Source organism: Pseudorca crassidens, chromosome 16 (genome assembly GCF_039906515.1).
Source record: "Pseudorca crassidens isolate mPseCra1 chromosome 16, mPseCra1.hap1, whole genome shotgun sequence".
NCBI lineage: Eukaryota > Metazoa > Chordata > Mammalia > Artiodactyla > Delphinidae > Pseudorca > Pseudorca crassidens.
This window is the reverse complement of record NC_090311.1, coordinates 53,799,608-53,819,180: the sequence shown is the minus strand read 5'-3', so window position 1 is coordinate 53,819,180 and position 19,573 is coordinate 53,799,608. Positions and strand designations below refer to the sequence as shown.

General features: G+C 51.2%; 1 protein-coding gene and 1 pseudogene across 2 annotated transcripts in view; both read left to right on the top strand.

The window, feature by feature from the left end:
* The window catches only part of ANXA11 (annexin A11), a 41,104-nt gene that overhangs the window by 6,603 nt on the left and 14,928 nt on the right, over nt 1-19,573 (top strand). Inside the window, exons 1-3 of one of the 2 annotated variants that reach the window (XM_067710377.1) lie at nt 16,538-16,560; nt 17,243-17,305; nt 18,851-18,963. In XM_067710377.1, the coding sequence (XP_067566478.1) occupies nt 17,251-17,305; nt 18,851-18,963 (168 nt within the window). In that variant the 5' untranslated portion in view covers nt 16,538-16,560; nt 17,243-17,250. Of the gene's footprint in view, nt 1-16,537; nt 16,561-17,242; nt 17,306-18,850; nt 18,964-19,573 lie in introns of those variants that run through there. The other variant, XM_067710378.1, reaches the window with a different exon arrangement.
* Nucleotides 13,230-13,670, top strand: LOC137209137 (small nuclear ribonucleoprotein Sm D2 pseudogene; annotated as a pseudogene).

The window sequence follows — 19,573 nt, the reverse complement described above, 5'->3', positions numbered from 1 at the left end:
CTGCGGGTAGTGTTCTGTCATGGAAGCAAGAGGGGGCAGATGGCTGAGGGGGGTGACGACTGAAGTTTCTGGAACACCACCCACTGGTGTCCTCAGTCTGAAACTACTCCTGTGCTTGTCGGTTTTGCCACTGGCTAAGCCAGCCTTCCTCGGGTTAGGAAGTAGGAATGGTATCTTGTGACAGGGGCAAGCCAGCAGGCAGTGCAGGGGGCGGCAGCCTCCGATCCTGAGGGCAAGTTGCTGCTGCTACTTTTCTCATGCTCTGAGAGTCTCGCTGCTTCCAGGCCATTCCCAATAGTCAGGTCTGGCAGCCATTCGTTCTGCCACTTGGAGTCACCTCCTGCTCTTAGAGGGCCCTCGGGATGCGGGGGCGGGTGTCCCTCCAAGACCCAGCTTTGGGATGGAGAGAGTCTAACTGTGCTTCCTTCTCCCGACTTACCTTCATCAACTCCAGGTGTGACACATCATTGTCTATTTCCAGGAGAGCTTGGGGACAGAGGCCATTTGAACCCTGAACTGAGCTGGGCTGTTGGTCAGCGCGGCTCCTGACACCCTGGAGAGATCAAAACAAGAGGCTGCCAACCCCGGCTCTCTGCTCTTGTTAACTCATGGGGGTGAACCTGGAGAGAAGCAGTGTCCCAGAGGCTTCCCTGGGCAGAGGCTGCTTTCTCTGTGGCTTGGTGATATGGGCTTTATTAGGAGGCAGCAGAGTCATTTTCTCATTCTGTCTTTCCCAGGGTAGCCTTTGCATTTCCAAGTCCATTCTCCAGCCCAGGAAGGTGGAATGGCGCCCAGAAGCGTGAGTGGCAGGGAGCCAGCCTGGGCCGCGGTGCATCGGCCGGGAGGTCGAGAAACATGACTTGAGTCTTTGTCCTGCCCCAGCCGATCCTGAGAGCCCAGGCAGGCCTTGCTCTCTAGGCCTTGGCTCTCACCTCAGTAAAACAAGCTGGTTGAGTCAAAGAAACTCCTGAAGGCCCCTTCCAGCCCTGATATTGTAGGATTCCTGTGTAATCCAAATGCCAGTGCACTGGGAATTGGCTTTATTATTTTTATTTTTTTAAATAATTTTTATGTATTTTATTTATTTATTTATTATTTTTGGCTGCATTGGATCTTCGTTTTTGCGCGCGGGCTTTATCTAGTTGCGGCGAGCGGGGGCTACTCCTCGTTGCGGTGCGCGGGCTTCCCACTGCGGTGGCTTCTCTTGTTGCAGAGCACGGGCTCTAGGTGCGCACAGGCTTCAGTAGTTGTGGCATGCGGGCTCAGTAGTTGTGGCTTGAGGGATCTAGAGCTCAGGCTCAGTAGTTGTGGCGCATGGGCTTCGTTGCTCCGCGGCATGTGGGATCTTCCCGGACCAGGGCTCAAACCCGTGTCCCCTGCATTGGCAGGCGGATTCTTAACCACTGCCTCACCAGGGAAGGCCTGGCTTTATTTCTAAGAGGTGTCTTTCTGAGCCTGCTTGCTCAAGTTCAACCCCTTGGTCAGGCCTGGACACTGGTCCGTGGCCACTCTCCAGCCTGCTTTGCCCGGAGCTTCTCCAGGCTGGGTCTCCCCAGGTGCCAGCCCTCGGAGGGCAGTGTCTGAGGCACTGTCTGGCTAATGATTGACATGGGCTCCAGCTATTCCTAATTCATGGGTGTGAGTGAGGAGTTAAATGTTTAACAGCACTTTCTATGGGCTTTTTGTTCAGTGCCTGGGAAAGGAGGGTCAGGGTTGGTGGAATGCGGCCCTGGGGCTCACTGGCTTGCTCCTGGGGCCTGATGGCATCTGTGACCCACACCTCAGAGGTGAGGCAGTGCCCCAGCAGAGTCGGGGATGTTCATACGCCCTCTCACATAACTTGAGGTTCTACCTTGTCGTGGGAGGGAGAGAGGGAATGTCTTAGATCAGTCCTTTCTGCCCCCAGAATTCCTGGAGCCTCTGTACCAGAAGCTCTGACTGAAGAGGTCATTGGGACAGGTGCCACCAGGGTGTGAAAGAGATGAATCAGGGTACACTGGTGTCCTGTTGGTGTGTGTCAGGGACCTTGCTGTGCCCTGCCCCATACTGGCCAGTGGAGGAGGAGAGAAGAGGCCTGTCCTATAGCCCGGGCACTGACTGTCTCACTGGGAGGCCTAGAAAAAGTAATTCTGCCTTGGGCACTAGTCCGGTGTGTGATCCTTGCTTGTCAAGAATTATCCCTGAGCCTTAGTTCCCTTGAGGTGATAATACCTCTCTTGCAGGATCATTTCAAAGGTTAATGAGGTGATATATAATGCGGTAATATATGTATTAATACCTGTCATAGGTACTGGAAAAGGGGGAGTATTGTTAGAGCACTAAGAAGACATAGAAAACATTTTAGGCCAAGTGCTGGTAAGTTCCAGAAAGGGAGATCATCGTTGTGGGTGGAGAGATCAGGGTGGGCTTCCTGCAAGAAGTGGGGCTCCATCTGGCTAAAAGGAAAGCCAGAATTGACTTAGGCTTAAGGAAGGCACAAAGGAGATAGGAGGACAGACCAGGTAGAGGGACTGTTTGAGCAGAAGTTCTGAGGATGGAAAGTGCTGAGGTATTGGCTTGACTGAGCTACAGACATGCATTTCCTGCGTTCTTTCCATCACACAGAGACCTCCAGGGACCTTCCATTTTCTTGCCATGGCGCAGCCCAGGGCGGGTTGGCAGGCTTTAGCATCCCGCCTGCACAGTGATCAGCCCCACCTGAGATCTGAAAGAGCATCTTCTCCTCCAGGGTGATCTGCAGATTCTGACGGGGATTTCTTTTCAGCTTCCAGCTGAATAAGACTGGCTGGGGACTTGGTCACCATTAGAAGAGCAGCCCTTGATAAGTGCTATTTGAAGGAGAGATTTCCTGGGGCTTCCAGGAGCTGGAGTATATACTCTGTCAGGTCTTCTAGGTTTGAAGGGACTAGGCCTTTCCAAAGGCTTTGAACAGGCCCCAGGACTGTAGAGGCCCAGGGACTCCCTGCTGCCTTTAGGTCTTTAGTCTTGTGCGCCACCCCTCTCCCCACCTCTTAACTGGCAGGGCCCTGGATGAACATCTGTTCCTTTCATTGCAAATATCGGTACCTGCAGGGACTGCCCTGGTGGGGACAGTGGGCAGCCGAAACAGGCATCCTGGATGAATGGGCAGCTGCTGCAGCCCTAGCTGTGTGCCACCACGTGGGAATGTAGGACCCTTGTTGCCAGGTTTCCTGTTTTTCCATTTAAAACAAAATTTAAGTGGGAGAGTCTCTTTTGTGGCCTCACCTCTCCCCTCCCCACAACAAAATAAACGTTTGTGAACTACAAAACCTCCAGGGAGCCCCAGGTCCTGGGCAGCACAAATTGACAACCACGGATCCCTTGCAGGCTCGCTCATTTAACAGATGAGGGAGAGATGCCCAGGGGAGCCTTGGGTTCGCCAAGGCCCATCCATCAGAGAGAAGCCGCTTTCCTAGACACCACGCCTCCCACCTCTCCTGCCTCCTCCTCTCTGCTCTCAGAGCCCTTTCCTCATTCTCAGCCTTAATCTCCATTCTGCCTGGGAGTGGCTCTTAAACATTTTGTGGGTATTTTCCTGTGATTGCCCGTTTGTGTTTATCTCCCCAGCTAGAGGGAAAGCCTGGTGCAGGTCAGAACTTTTGTTTTTTCCTCCTGTGCTCCAGGAAGTCTAGCCCAGCACTGGGTGCCTCTCTGAGCCCAGAGGTGGAACTAGTGTTAAGCTAATGAAACTTAACCTTCAGGTTGAAGCCCCCCCCACCCCCCCAGTCACTTGCGTGTGGCCTTTGCAAGGCTGTGGGAGAGGCCCTGCAAGTGAATTCACAAAGTCATATAGTTTTGTCGAATTTGCAAGAAAGTGTTCTGCATCCAGGGTCTTAAAAGGGCCCCTAAAATTATATAGGCTTCAGGCGCAACAAAACCTGAACCTCCCTCTAAAGATGCTGTGAAAACTCAGCCATTGGCTTGGGTCCTGCCTTTTGGACAGTGGGCCCTTGGCTTGGGAGCAGGAAGTGGGCGGGTCCTGAGCCAGCCCTGGGAGGATCTTGCTGTGTCACCTTGGCCTGTCACTTCCACTCTCTGGTTGTCAGTTTCTCCACTTGTGAAATAGGAGCCGGGGTGGGGTGGGCGGGAATGAACTGAGTCATCTCTAGGGCAGAATGATCTCTGGTGTCCCAGTTGCTTGGTTTTGGCTGGCTGGGTGTGATTTTTTTTTTTTTAACATCTTTATTGGGGTATAATTGCTTTACAATGGTGTGTTAGTTTCTGCTTTACAACAAAGTGAATCAGCCATACATATACACATGTTCCCATATCTCCTCCCTCTTGTGTCTCCCTCCCTCCCACCCTCCCCATCCCACCCCTCCAGGCGGTCACAAAGCACTGAGCTGATATCCCTGTGCTATGCGGCTGCTTCCCACTAGCTATCTACCTTACGTTTGGTAGTGTATATATGTCCATGCCTCTCTCTCGCTCTGTCACAGCTCACCCTTCCCCCTCCCCATATCCTCAAGTCCATGCTCTAGTAGGTCTGTGTCTTTACTCCTGTCTTACCACTAGGTTCTTCATGACATTTTTTTTCCCTTAAATTCCATATATATGTGTTAGCATACGGTATTTGTTTTTCTCCTTCTGACTTACTTCACTCTGTATGACAGACTCTAGGTCCATCCACCTCATTACAAATAGCTGGGTGTGATTTGATTGCCCCACCAACCCGAACATCACACTGCCCACCTTTCCCCTCCCAAGAGCATTTGCATTGCTGGCTGGGTGTGCCTGGCCAGCCATAGGGAACCCACTCACAAGCCCTGGGTCTCACCACGGTGACTTTGTTGATTGATAATAATACAAGCAAGCAAAGCTTTACTGAGTGAGCTCTTATTCCCAGATATGTAGGAGACGTGAGCACCTGGTCCCTCCCTTCTTGGTGGAATGGTTTTTTCTGTGGTCTTGGTTTATTGCTTCTCTTGCTGACTGAGGTAGACTTGTGCACTGATCTCTTATACAAAGAGAGGCTTTTCAAAGAGGACACCATGGAAAGATCTGGAGGGAAGGAGAGAAGCGGTGGTCACTGTATGTACTTGCTTTCTATTGCTGCTGTAGCAATTTATCCATATTTAGTGGCTTAAAACCACACAGCTTTTTTTTTTTAAATACCATTTCATTTTAACCATTTTTCGGTCTGCTGTTTGGTGGCATTAAGTACATTCATATTATTGTGTAACCGTCACCACCTTCCATCTCCAGAACTTTTCATCTTCCCAAACTGAAACTCTGTCTCCATTAAACACTAACCCCCGACTCCACTCTCCCCTCCCCCCAGCCCTCGGCACCACCATTCTACTTTCTGTTTCTGAATCGGACTACTCCAGGTGCCTCATAGAAGTGGACTCATAGAGTATTTATCTTTTTTTTTTTTTTTTTACGGTACGTGAGCCTCTCGCTGTTGTGGCCTCTCCCGTTGCGGAGCACAGGCTCCAGACGCGCAGGCTCAGCGGCCATGGCTCACGGGCCCAGCCACTCTGCGGCATGTGGGATCTTCCCAGATCGGGGCACGAACCCGTGTCCCCTGCATCGGCAGGCGGACTCTCAAACACTGCGCCACCAGGGAAGCCCGTATTTATCTTTTGACTGGCTTATTTCACTCAGCATAATGACCTCCAGATTCATCCATATTCTAGCATGTGTCAGAATTTCCTTCCTTTTTAAGGCCAGATACCCTTCTGTTATGTATATACTGCATTTTGCTGGTCCATTCATCTGCTGATGGACATTTGGGTTGTTTCCACATTTTGGCCGCTGTGAACAATAACTTCCGTGAACACTGGTGTACAAATATGTTCAGGTCCTGCTTTCAGTTCTTTTGGGTACATATGCAGAAGTGGAATTGCTAGGTCGTACGTTTAATTTTTTGAGGAACTGCCCTACTGATTGCGGCTGCCCCATTTTAGCACATGACTTTACTGTCATACGGTTTTGTCTCACGGGTCTCCTGGTGTTTGTTGGCAGGGTTATATCTTTTCTGGAAGCTCTAGAGGGCAATCTGTTTCCTTGTCTTTTCTAGCTTCTAGAGGCTGTCTGCATTCTTTGGCTCCTGGCGCCCATCGTGCATGGATGGAATCCCTCTCAAGCTTCTTATCTCTTTCTTTTCATCTTTATTTCTCCTCATCCTTTCCTTTCATCCTTAACATAGCAAGGAAAGGACTCATGGGTCCACCTGGATAATCTAGGATACACTACCCATCTCGAGGTTGGTAACCTTGATCACATCTGCAAAGCCCCTTTGTCATGTAGGGCAACATAGTCACCAGTTCTGGGGGATCAAGGTGCAGTCTGTCTGTTGGGAATATTTTTGACAGACCTACAAGGAACCTGATGGTGCCTTGATCGTTGGCTTTGAAAAGCCCTCTCCTCTCCCCTTTCCCTTTTTCTAAATTGTCTTGAAGCACCCATGACCGTAACGATTGGTTAGGTACTACCCTCATTGTGTGGGCTAGACACCTGGTAGACACTGAATAAGTTTGGGTGTCTGTCTAGGATCTTTCTTTTTCCCCCTCTCCAAACATCAGAGCCTGTCCTCTTTGACCACTTGGGAGGGTACAACACTGGCTGAATTGGTCAGAGTGGAGAAAACTCTCCCTATATTATAGAGGTCTTCCCTGTTCTTACCTCATTCAGTCCTCACAGTAACTTCAAAGTAGGTGGGCAGACAGCTTGGAGGTTCAGAGAGGTTAAGTTGTCCTGTGAATGTCACACAGCAAGTGGTGAAGTTAGGACCCAGACCCTACCTACCAAGCTAATGCTCCTTAGGGAGTAAGTTAAAATTAACTGAGCACCTACTCTATGCTAATAAGCTACATGATGGATAGCTTTATATGCGTGTATCAGTGCATCACACCCTCACCACCACACAGTAAGATGAATGTACTTTCCCCAGTTTTAAGGAGAAAGGCTCAAAGAGGTTAGGCAACATGCCCAAGGTCAAACGGCCAGCAAGTGGTAGAGCTAGAATTGGAACCATTGTCATTGGACCCTGTGTTTCTCCCTGGTTGCCCAGCAGCAGTGTTAGAAGATTCTATCAAGGCTGTGTGGGCCGTGGGTAAAATTCATATGACAGAGCTCTTGATGGGGGAGTGTGGGTTGTGCAAAGATGGGGGCACTGGTTTAGAGTGTGGGAAAGAGAGTAATTGGAGGTGGTAGAAGGACCTACGGAGGACCTGGGGTTGGATGTTATGAGACCCAGTGTTGGTGATGCTTAGACTGTGTGACCTGGATGAGCCACCCAGACAAGGGAGGGGTTCAGCGAAGGAGCTCCCCAAGTTCCTTTCCAGCTGAGCTTCTGACGGGTTCATTGTGCAGACAGTACCTGCCGCCGAGCTTGGAGTGAGGTGCACCCCTGTGGGCCCAGGCGATCCTGGAGGAACAGCGCTTGGATTGGAGTTTGCAGGAACTGGAGGGACTTGAGCGCCAAGTCTGCGACAGCCAGGAGGCCTCTAGTGCTCTGGGGCTTGCGCTCGATTTACATCCGCTAGTCCCGAGGAGCCCCTTCTGATCAGGTGGTGTGATTGCCGGCAGCTTCCCCACCGGAAGTGGTGAAACTGACAGACACAGACCTGCCTCCCCAAGCCTGAGCTGCACTCAGAAACAAACCATGGTTTCCGTATTTGGGGAAGGGGAAAGGGGTGTGTGGGGAAGGGGGTATTTCCTTAGGTCCTGGCCACACCTTGGACTTAGGTGGGGGGATTTTTCTTTCACTGCCACTGTGTCTGTCACAAGAACCTTGGCGACTACAAGAACCGCAGCCTGAGCCCCCGTCATGTCTTGGGCCTGGTTGTCAGCCAAATACACCATACCTGGGTTCACCTGCTTCCTCTGTGGCTGCTTTCCAGTCCTCAGAAATCCTGAATCGGGGTTGGCATTTGGTTAAGTGTTGGCTCTTCCGGAAGCCTGTTTGGTATGGGCACCTGCCACAGGGGTCTCTCCCGATGAGCTGGAGTGACCCAGGTTTGCCAGGGCTGTGCCGTGGAGGAGTTAGTAGAGAGACCTGCTGTGAATCTCCCTGTCTGCCTGCAGGTACTTTTCCATGAAGGTGTTCCCTCCTGCCTCGCCCCCTCCTCACTCCTTCTCCATTCCCACGACCTGGTCTGGAAAGGCAACTGAGAGCAGAGAATATGGTTTCTCTCAGGGCCGTCCCAGGGTGGACATGCGGACAGCAGGCTCCTGGGTGCGGGCACGGCTGGAGCTTTGTGCAGGCTGAGGCCCTGCTCCCGGGCAGGTTTCTTTTCCAAAGGCCTTCTCAAAGGTGCTTCCTGCTCCATCCCTCCCACCCCCTTTTTTTCCTGGAGCTTGGACCAAGCCTCCAGGGCACCCAGGCCTGCAGCAGGGTTGGAAAGAAAACACTGCCAGTTTCCTGTTGGTGGTTTCTCCTCGTGGAGATTGGAAAATCCAGCACAGCCATTCCCGTCCAGGATCTGCTGCTGCACTGGGCTTGGTGTGGGAGAAGGAACCAGCTGACTTTACTGCTCCTGTCCTCTGCCCTTCTTCACACTGTTCTGACCCCCAGCTCTCCACCCTGTGCCCTCCCTGCTCCCACATTTCTCATCCTGTGTATTATCAAATGGCCCAGGGTCCTCTGGGACCCTCTAATCCTGTTTGCTATTTTATGTTGGGGAAACTGATACAATGAGAGGTTAAATGATATCATGAGAACATATTTGATGTTAAACTGTTACTATCTACATTTAACAGATGTGGAAAACTGAAGCCCAGAAAGGTTAAATAACCTGCCCAAGACCACGCACCTCTTAGGGAGCAGAACTGGGATTCGAGCCTGGGCCACATCTGGCTTCAGAGTTCACGCTCCTCCCACCACCCTAGACTGCCTTTAGTGAGATGCTCGGGATCACGGGGAAACCTGGTGTCCTGCTTCCTAGGTCTGTTGTATTCCATCAACCAGTGTTTTTAAAGTTTTGGTCTTTGAAATACTAGCGTCTGGGGCTGGTGGGCCATGTGAGGAAGTACAGCGTAGGGGTAAAAGTCCTGAGCCTCGGAGCCTGGCTGCTTGGGCTTGAATCCTGGCTTATCATTTACTAGCTGTAACCTAGGGCAACTTGTATAATCTCTCCATACCTCAGTTTCCTTATCTCTTATACAGAGATCATAATCTTAGTATTTGTCTTATAGAGTTGTTGTAAAGTTCTATTCCATGTATAGCACTTAACACAGTGCCTAGTACATAATAAGTATTTGATAAATGTTAACTATTATTATTATTGCCTAGTAAGTTTGGGAAATTGAGGGAAAAAGTTAAGCAGGCACCTTTGTTACAGGGCTTCTCAGAGCCTTTATTATCCTATTAAGTATTGGCACTTTTCCGGAAGGGGATGTCGTAGGCGGCGTTTTCCAAAGTTTTTGGACAACTATTCTCTTTCTCTTTTTTAACTGGGCACCTGCTAAATTCTCAACTCATAAGATGTAAGCTGGTGTCGGGGAACACAGTTCAGGAAGCACTGAGCTCTACCTCATGCTGCCTGTTTTTGCTTGGCAAGGCTGAGCTGGAGATGGGAGTCCAGGCTAGACCTGAGCACGACTTTGAAGGACTGTGTGTGGCAGAGCTTGGGCTGTGCCAGGCTTCTCTCCTCCTGTCCCTGTAGGTATGGGGAGAGGGAGGTGGTGGGAGCCGAGGCACCTGAGGGTTTCTGGAACCTCCTGGCCATGAGGAATGTCCTTGGCTGACCGCAGTTCAAAGCAGTCATTGCACTGTCCTTGGAGGAGGGGTCTTAAACTAGGTCACCAGTGGCAGGACCGGTTGGGACCACCAAACCAGCCAGCCCAGCCTAGGTTGAAATGGTCACAGGTTTTGCAGTATGACCCTCTTAGGGAAAGGTAGGCAGACTTTGCTCCCAGCAGGCTGAGTTCTACCTTGGACCCTCTCCCCATGTGTTTGTGACTTGAGTAAACGGTGTCCCTGGCATATTTTGGCTCCAAAACCAAGGTGGTTAGAAACTAGATAATCTTCAAGTTTCCTTCCAGCGTAGGCATTTAGGAAGTCTGTAAATCTAGGATTGGGGTGAAAACCTGAAGAGGTGTCCCCTTCAGGAGTCCTAAAATCCAACTAGGAAGAGCCCCAAGAGGTGAAGCCCCCTGCATCCGAGGTCTGGGGAGGTGAGGGCCTGGCTCCAGGTCACTGATCGGGGACCTTTTCCATATCAACATTCTTGGAACTGACTACCTTAAATAGTCTTGCTTTGGGCCCCATTTGCGCCCTGCTCTGGGTTGTTGCCTCTCAGCAATGACCCTGGAGAGATGGGCAGTGTATGGCGGTCAGGAGCTGCTCAGACCGGCTCAGGGCTAGCTAATCCTTCATCTCCCAGCAGCCAGGTACTGGAGGTGGGCCAGGAAGGCATGTGGCTGACCGGTTACACCTTAGCCTGCCCAAACCTAGCTTTGCACTGGAGCAAGCAGAGTTTGCAGATAAGCAAATTTCTTCCTTGTATTTTTAAAAATTATACATATATGTATACACGAACATACATAAACTGTATATATATACATACATGTATGCATTTACATTTGTGTGTATGTGTGCATGTGTTTTGTCTTGAATTATACTTTGGAAACTGCTCAGTGGCGACCTTTGAGTAGGGGATTAGAGGGGAGAATGAACTTCGTTTCTTTGTGCCTTTCTGTTCCATTTGAATTTCCCTACAGTGTGTTTGTATTCCTTTTATTTTTTATTTTTAAATGTGATTTATATTTTAGAGCAGTTTTAGGTTCACAGCACCACCTCCACCACTATCATCACCCCACATCAGAGTTACAATTGATGAACCTATATTGACACAGCATTATCACCCAAAGTCCATAGTTTACATTAGGGTTCACTCTTAGTGTGGTACATTCTATGGGTTTTGACTAATGGATCCACCATTTTAGTGTCGTACAGAATAGCTTCACTGTCTTAAAAATCCTTTGTGCTGTGCCCATTCATCCCTTCCTCCCCCTAACTCCTGGTAATCACTGATTTTTTAACTTCTCCAGTTTTACTTCTAGAATGACATACAGTTGGAATCGTGCAGTACATAGCCTTTTCAGACTGGCTTCTTTCACTTAATAATATGCACTTAAGGTTCCTCCCTGTCTTTTCGTGGCTTGATAGCTCATTTCTTTTACTGCTGAATAATATTCCATGGTCTGGATGTACCACAGTTTATTTATCCGTTCACCTTTTGAAGGCATTTTGGTTGCTTCCAAGTTTTGGCAGTTATGAAGAAAGCCACTATAAATATCCATGTACAGGTTTTTGTGTCCATGTGTGTCTTCAGCTCCTTTGGGTGAATACCAAGGAGTGCTGTTGCTGGATCATATGCTAAGAGTAAGTATGTTTAGTTTGTAAGAAACTGCAAACTGCCTTCCAAAGTGGCTGCACCATTTTGCACTTCCACCAGCAATGCATGAGTTCCTGTTTCTTCACATCCTCATCAGCATCTGGTGTCATCAGTGTTTTGGATTTTGGCCATTCTAATAGGTGTGTAGTAGTATTTCATTGTTATTTTAATTTGCAATTCCCTAAGGATGTAGGATGTTGAGCATCTTTTCATATGCTTTTTTGCTATCTGTATGTGTTCTTTGGCAAAATATCTGTTCAGGTCTTTTGCCATTTTTTAATTGAGTTTTTTTTTTTTCTTTTTAATTGAAGTATAGTTGATTTACAATGTGGTGTTAGTTTCAGGTGTACTTTATTGTTGAGTTTTTAAGAGTTCTTTCTGGATTTTGGATAACAGTCCTTTATCAGATGTGTCTTTTTAAACATTTTCTTCCATTCTGTAGCTTGTCTTCTCTTCCTTTTATTTTTAAAAAGAAATCAGCAAGGATCATCTGAGCTGCATGGTTTAAACTCTACATTTAAATTTTTGCATAAACACAGATTGAGGATTTAATGTTAAAAAACTAGCACAAATAAATACTCTAGCCCCCAGACTGGGAAGGCCGGTGGAGGGGTCATCCCACGAAAGCGTCCACCCTAGTCCAGGCCCTCTTGGTCTGCTGCTGGTCACTGGGGCGGGAGGTCTCACGGCCGTGCAACTTCTGGCCCTGGGAGACGCATCCAGGTCTCTGCCTCCTCTCAGTGTTAGCCCGCTGTAAGCTGTGTCCCCACCTGGCCCTCTGGGGAGGACAGTGCTATATCCTTGTGTGAGGCATGGCCCTGCCACCATCCTTTTTCCTCCATGTCCCTGGAAGTGAGGCAGGACACCAGAAGATGTGCATAGTGCATCGTCCAGCCCGTCTTGCCATCTCCCACTGTGGGGGTTGGGGGAACAAGAAGACTCCCCATTATGGGGTGTGTGGCTAGGTCAGGATAGTGAGGTGCCTCTTGTTCTGGGTGATTTTGCCTCTTCTCCCAACACAACAATATCTAGATTCCTGTGATTGGGACTCTGGCTAGGGCCTTTGCGGAGCCCTTGAAATTGAATGGTATTCTTGTGTACATGTACACAGTTTTAGGGAACAGGCCATTTTACAGTCCCTGAGAAGCCCCCTATGTACCTGCTGTATGCTTTCAACATTCACCTAGGAAACTGAGGCTTGGTCTCATGGGATCTTGGGATGCCCAGGTTTGGTGTTTATCCTCAGAGTTTACTGCTGGGAATAAAGGCTAGATAGAATAAGCTAGAAAGTGTCGAAGTACCTTAAAGGAAAGTTTGTTTCCTAGAGTGTGGAGCACAGAATCAGTTACATCAGAACTTCTGCAGGACTTCCCTGGTGGTGCAGTGGTTAAGAATCCGCCTGCCAGTGCAGGGGACACGGGTTCGAGCCCTGGTCCAGGAAGATCCCACATGCTGTGGAGCAGCCAAGCCTGTGTGCCATAACTACTGAGCCTGCACTCTAGAGCCTGCGAGCCACAACTACTGAGCCTGCGAGCCACAACTACTGAGCCCGCACACCACAACTACTGAAGCCTGCCTGCCTAGAGCCCGTGCTCCGCAAGGAGAAGCCACCGCAATGAGAAGCCCACGCACCTCAACGAAGAGTAACCCCCGCTCGCCGCAACTAGAGAAAGCCTGCGCGCAGCAATGAAGACCCAACGGAGCCAAAAATAAATAAATTAAAAAGAATCCCTGGAGGTGGGAACGGGATGCTTGTTTATATTTCAGATTCCTGGACCCTTTTCAGACTGAAGGGCCCAGAATGATTGCGGCCAAAGCCTCGGCACTGAGAGTGCGGCCACCACCATCGCCAACACGAGCCTCCTCAACAAGCCCAAGGTGAGATGACCCCGGAGGAGCTGCAGAAGCGGGAGGAGGAGGAGTTTAACACAGGGCCACTCTCCGTGCTCACCCAGTCGGTCAAGAACAACACCCAAGTGCTCATCAAATGCCACAACAGCAAGAAGCTCCTGGGCCGTGTGAAGGCCTTCGACAGGCACTGCAACATGGTGCTGGAGAACATGAAGGAGATGTGGACCGAAGTCCCCAAGAGTGGCAAGGGCAAGAAGAAGTCCAAGCCAGTCAACAAGGACCGCTACATCTCAAAACTGTTCCTGCGTGGGGACTCGGTCATTGTGGTCCTGCGGAACCCGCTCATTGCCGGCAAGTAGGGGACTCCTCCCTGCCGTCAGAACTTGCCCCCTCGTTTTGCGAAGACCTGCCCTTTGTGCTGGGAATAATAAAGTTATGTGTTTTTTCTAAAAAAAAAAAAAAAAAAAGCCTCAGCATTTTTAGCAAGCTGTCCAGGTGATTCTCACGCGTGATGAAGCAGTGCTACAGAAAGTGTAGTCCAGAGTCAAGGAGCATCAGCATGTTTGGACAAGTCTCAGACCTACGCTTGCAGCGACTGTGGGGGCAGGACCCAACAACCTGGGTTAAAACAAGTCCAGCAGGTGATCGTTTTGCAGACTGAAGTTTGAGAAGCACCAGTTTAGCCAGAGAGGGCCACAGCTGGATGAAATCAGGCATACAGGTGCAGGTCGATGGTCCCAGTGAGGAAGGAAGGGTGGTATCTGTGCTGCATCGTGCCCCAAGAGAAGCGGGACCAGAGGCCGGAAGTTCCCTGCAGGCTGGTTTCTAGGAACTGGTTGAACGCCTGTACCTGCGTGGTCCTGGGTGGGCTGATGTCGGGCTGGGAGTTGGTCGGCAGCGACAGTTCAGGAGTGCTCTTTCTGTATCACTCGCCTGGAAGAACGCAAACGCCATGCTTTCCCGATCGGTGGATATAAAAGAAAGCTGAGAGAGAGTGCTAAGATGCTTGATGTTGGTCAGGATGGCAGGTCTCAGTAGGCTAGAGGGACGATGGGCAGAATGGAAGAGAGAAATTTAACAGGAATCAGCATCCCGTCTCCATTGTCCAGAACACCCAAGTGTTACCCATCGGGGAGGTGGGGGGGGAGGGGCGGAGCTACTGCCCTGTGCTCTCCAGTCACCCCTGGGGCCTTTGGTTCCCAAGAGAGCTCAGAAGGAGAACGGAGTGGGTCGCAGACGCGAAGCTATTTCAGGCAGGAAATGGTGGGAGAAAAATGAGAAGACTGGAGGTGGTCTCTTGGGGAGAGGTGAAGATGGGGTCCTGGGGGCATCGTCAGGGAACTCTGGGAATGAGCACCATCACCCTGTGAGCGGGCTGAGGCTGGCCTGCGGTCCTGCCCCAGGCCGGGAACCTTAGCAGTCCCTTCAGGTCCAAGTCCCACGGTATATTTATATAATAATGCCAACCCCAGGCTCAGAGCTGGGCAGCCTTGCACTGAATGGACCCTGTGTGAGTTATTCAAATCTTGGAAGAACAGCACGGCCTCAAGTGAGCTCAGAAATCCCCACCTGAATTGGGCCTTTCTTAAAGTTGTTTTTTTTAATTGGCCTACATGCATGTGGCAGGAGATGCAAATATAAACAATGAGCTTCATTTCTATTCCAGTTTTCCCCTCCAGAGGCAACAAGTGTTACCCAGTTTCTTGTTTAACATTCCAGGGATGGGTGGGTGTGTGTGGGTGTGGGGGTGTGTGTGTGTGTGGGTGTGGGTGTGGGTGTGTATACAGCACTAAATTTGTACATTTTCTTTTTTTAAACGAAGTTAGCATACACACAGCACTACACCTCGATTAATAATGGCGATCGTTTCAAATCACCGCTTACAGAGCTGGCTATTTCTGAAAAAGCTGCGGAGTATCCCTGTGTGGATCTGCTTGATTTACTTAACCAGCCTCTCGCTGGTGCTTATCTGGGGGCTCCTTCTTGCTGTTGTGGCAGGTGCCGCAGTTTAGTGTGTCTGGGAAACAGACTTCCAGAAGTAGAGCTTCCGAGTCAAAGCGTGTGTCATGTTTAATTTCTACTTCTCTATTTTTAACTGGCAAGTCAGCATATTAGTGAGGGTGAATATCTGTAGTTCCTTTTCTGTAATTGTTTGCATCATTTGAGTTTCTATAAAGGTTACTGGTCTTTTTCTTATCATAAAACATTTTTCCTAAATTTGTCACTTCCCTAGTCTTTATGTTGTTTTCGTTACTTGTTTCTTACGCAGAAATTTAATTTCATCCTTGGGGATAAGGGCTACTTCTTATGCTTAAACTTGGTCTGGCTGAAGTTTTATCTTGGCCTATGGAACAGGGTAGGATCCAGCTTTTCTGTTTTGTTTTTCCATCCGACTGTGGATGGGCCTTTGGGCTCGTTCTTCTGGGAGGTGGTCTCCAGAGACAAAGGTGTCAGGAGCACAGCTGCAGCTCCCCCTGTTTTTCTGAGGGCCGGTTTCTCTTTCTTCCATCAGAAAGTTCCTGGCCATCCATCATTTGCCTCCCCAGGGTATCTCCTCAACAATGACATCCGAGGGTTCTGGCAGATGGGTCAGACTGAAAGCACCACTAGGGACCTCAGTCACCACGTGACAGCGTGCTTGGGAAAGGGCCTTTGGCCCACACCGCAGGTCGCCAATTCTAGCTCTCTCCAAGGTCACTAGGCCATCATCCGGCCTCCCATTGCAGTCACCAGTGGGACCCACTGACCCAAACAAATTACCATGCCCACAGAGCTGAGAACCCAGACCCACCCCATGGGGACCGGTGGCACCTTGAGGAAGCCCTTCAGCTTCCTTGGAAACAGCATGCCTAGTTCGCCAGTGTAGCTGTGAAAGGCAACCAGAGTCTTGTAGGTGACTGACAGCGTCTAGAGCAGTGTTTCTCAAAGTGGGGTCCTTGGACTAGCACCTGGGAACTAGTTAGAAATGCAAATTCTGGTTCTACTGATTCAAACCCTGTGGGTGGAGCCCAGCAATGTGTTTAACAAGCCCTCCAGGTGGTTCTGATGCACACTGCAGTTTGAGAACTAGCTTGGGACCCAGCCTGGGAAGAGAGCAGCTAACCTAGGGTCAGCAGGTGTGATTGTTAAGGGGGCCCGTAGGTTTCCTCACTCTCACTGGTTGTTGGATGCCTCTCAAACGGCAGCAGCCACTGATTAGCAAGAGTAGGCAGGTTGCCTGACAGTGTGTGGTGTTACGGCAGATCTGTGTCCCTCCTGGGCAGTTCAACTAACATGAGACACGGCAGAGGGATCTGTACAGAGAGGGACTTTGTGAGAACAGATATCACACCATCACCAACAGGTAAGAGCTCTAGGTTCTGGCCTTTCTCCTTCCCTTACTACTGATCTGCAAGTCACTTACCTTTCTGAGCTCCATCTGCCCCATCTGTAGGGACAGGATTGTGCTCCCTCACTTGTCCTGATTCCGGATCCTGGATCAGATGAGCCCTCCTGAGGTCTCTCCTTGTTTCTAGGAATGATGATATGATACCCCGTTCCCTTGCCTGGGGAACCAGAGGTTGGAGAACAAAAACCGTAGTTTGGGGCAGAGCCAATTTGGAGGCCGCTGTGTATAGCTTGGGGTCTGTAGGTTGGGCACAGGGAGATAGGGGCTCTGGCTTTCCCTGTTGCTGGATGGATGGTGATAAAGAAGATACCGGCAAATAGACCTGGACCCCCTGAGAATGAGGTGGGAGAAGAGCTTCACACGTGCTGCATCCCTTGTCAGCAGAAGTGGGAATGGAGCTTGGATGAAAGGGGTTTTCAGGGAAACTCACTGGTTCATGGGTGGTGAATCCTGTAATGCCCCCGGTTGCTGTTGTTGGCGGGGGCCCGGCAGGTACAGGGTGAGCTGGGCTGCCCACCATGGGTCAGGCCTGATGCAGCTCCTCCTGCAAGGGCCAGCTTGCGGCTGACACTGTTCTCCGGTAAGACTGGTGAGAGCCCCCGGCAGAGCCTGAACACACTTTCCTCTTTCCTTTCAGATCTAACCATGAGCTACCCAGGCTACCCCCCGCCCGCAGGCGGCTACCCGCCAGCTGCACCAGGTAAGAGGGTCTGGGGCAGGCAAGGGAGGGAACGCCCTCTCTGCTCAGGGCCCAGGAGTGGAGAGGGGGAGTGATGGTGTTTTCCAGTTATTTCCTTGCTCCCTTCGGACCCCCACAGTGCAGCCAGGCAGGGAAGGGGCTGGAGAAGAGCTTGGACCTTGGGGCCAGGCGAGGTCAGGGTTTGAAGCCACTTCTGGAAAGCCAGGACCAGGCCAGGCCCCGACCTCTTGCCGTATTAGCTGATAGCAGCAGACAAACGTGTACCGTTCTCTGAGACTCAATTTTCTCCTTTGCAAATGGCTTCAAGCACCTCCATCCCTGGGCTGGCCCAGACAAGAACACGGTAGCCAGGTAAAGCCTCTGGCACAGTGTCCTCTGGAGCACTGCTAGGTGACGACTGCCCATTGTCGCTTCTCTTGCCCTGTGCTCAAGGTGTGTGGTTTCCCAGCAGCAGGGCCCCTGCAGAGGGAGGAAGTGGAGGCAGTTGCTAAGGGTCAGACGTTACTGCTGCAGCTGCTCCTGTGGCCCGATAGCAGGGAGGCTGCGCCAGCTGGTCAGGCACCCATGTCCTACCACTGCCACCTCTGTCATCACCTGAGCAGCAAGAGAGGGAGCAGGCGGGCGATTCCGGGAGAGCTCCGTCCTGAGTATCCCGGAGCCCTGGGGCTGGAAAGCCAAACACGGGGCCCTCAGGGCCTTTTCGCTGTCATGGACAGGGCTGCATCTAACAGGCCAACAGCCCGCAGGATGATGCTAGCTGCCTAGCTGCCGTGCTGCTTGTCATGGTGACAGCTATAACATATGAATGCTCGCCGGGCTCCCAGCTAAGCCCTGCCCGGCATTAACTCTCTTAATCCTCACAGCAATTTGAGGCAAACACCAATTATCCCCACTTCACCTGAGGAAACTGAGCCAGGGTGGTTGAGTGCCTTGCCCCGGGGCACATACCCCAGTCCCGATGGTTTCAGAGCTGGGGGTCTTTACTGCTGTTCCCCTGTTGTCCCCTGACAAGGACAGGTGTCTGTTTTCCATAACCGAGCCCTGTCTCCCTCCATCCTGTCATCCTGCCTCTCCCTGCCCCTTACAGACTTGTGATGACAGCACACAGCCAGATTGGCAGGACACCCCACCCCGACGCCCACCCGCCTCCACCATGGTTCTCCATCACTGTGGACTCTCAGTGATCCCTGAGCTTGCCGCTGCCCTGGGCTTGGCACAGTGTACCCGAGTGACCTGTCTTTATGTCTATACTCCCACTCCATAGGGGTGAGCCCAGGAGGGCAGGTCTGCCCTTGGCCCTCCTACCTTAATACCCACAGAGGGTCTTGGGAGTGTTTGCTGAACACCGAATTGAAGGTTCCCTCCTCCCTTCCTCTGGCAGCGGGATCTGGCTAGACTTTGTTGCCCGAGTGTTTGCCGTGTGGTCTATATAGGACTGTCCGCGGCTCTGCTTGGCTTCCCCTCCGACCACCTGGGAGCTTGATGTCTCTGCCTTGTCCTGCTGGGGAGCCGCAGGGGCGCTGACAGGCCCGGTGTTGCTTTCAGGTGGCGGTGCCTGGGGAGGTGCTGGCTACCCACCACCCAACATGCCCCCCATCGGGCTGGATAACGTGGCCACCTACGCAGGGCAGTTCAACCAGGACTACCTCTCGGGAATGGTGAGTCCAGCCCTCCTGCTGGGCTGCCCCGGGGGCCACACCGGCGTGGCCAGAGGGAGAAAGGCTGCTGGCTTCCGTGGTGTCGGGGGGGTGGTGTGTGCACGTGCGTGTGTATCTGTGGGCACCGAGGGTGTTGAGCTATATCTTGGGACATGACGGTTTCCGTCGGGGCTCTCACCGGCTCACTGTCCCTCTCTGCATCTTGATTTTCCCGTCTGTAAAATGAGCGGTGGGGGAATGCATTGGGCCACATGGTCTTCCAGGTCCCTTTCAGCTCTGGGGGATTGGGTAGGGGTGGGGCCTTCGTGGAGTATGCATCGAGCACCTTCTGCATGAGCTCAGCGTAGGGATAGAGGGGTGAGGGAGTGCCCCTGTGTGTGCACGCATGTGCCCTGTGCAGGTGGCCACACGCGTGCGGGGGCTGCTGGTACACGGGGATGACTCTCCTGGTTGGGCCTGGCAGCAGGTGCCTGGCAGCACGGACGCACGTGCTACTCTTGTTGATTTGCTTGTAAAGTAGCGTATTTTATCCTCTAAAAACACACGTGTGCTCAGTGTAAGCGGTGTAGCCACTCCACAGCCTAATTGTGCCCGGCCCATTCTAGGCGCT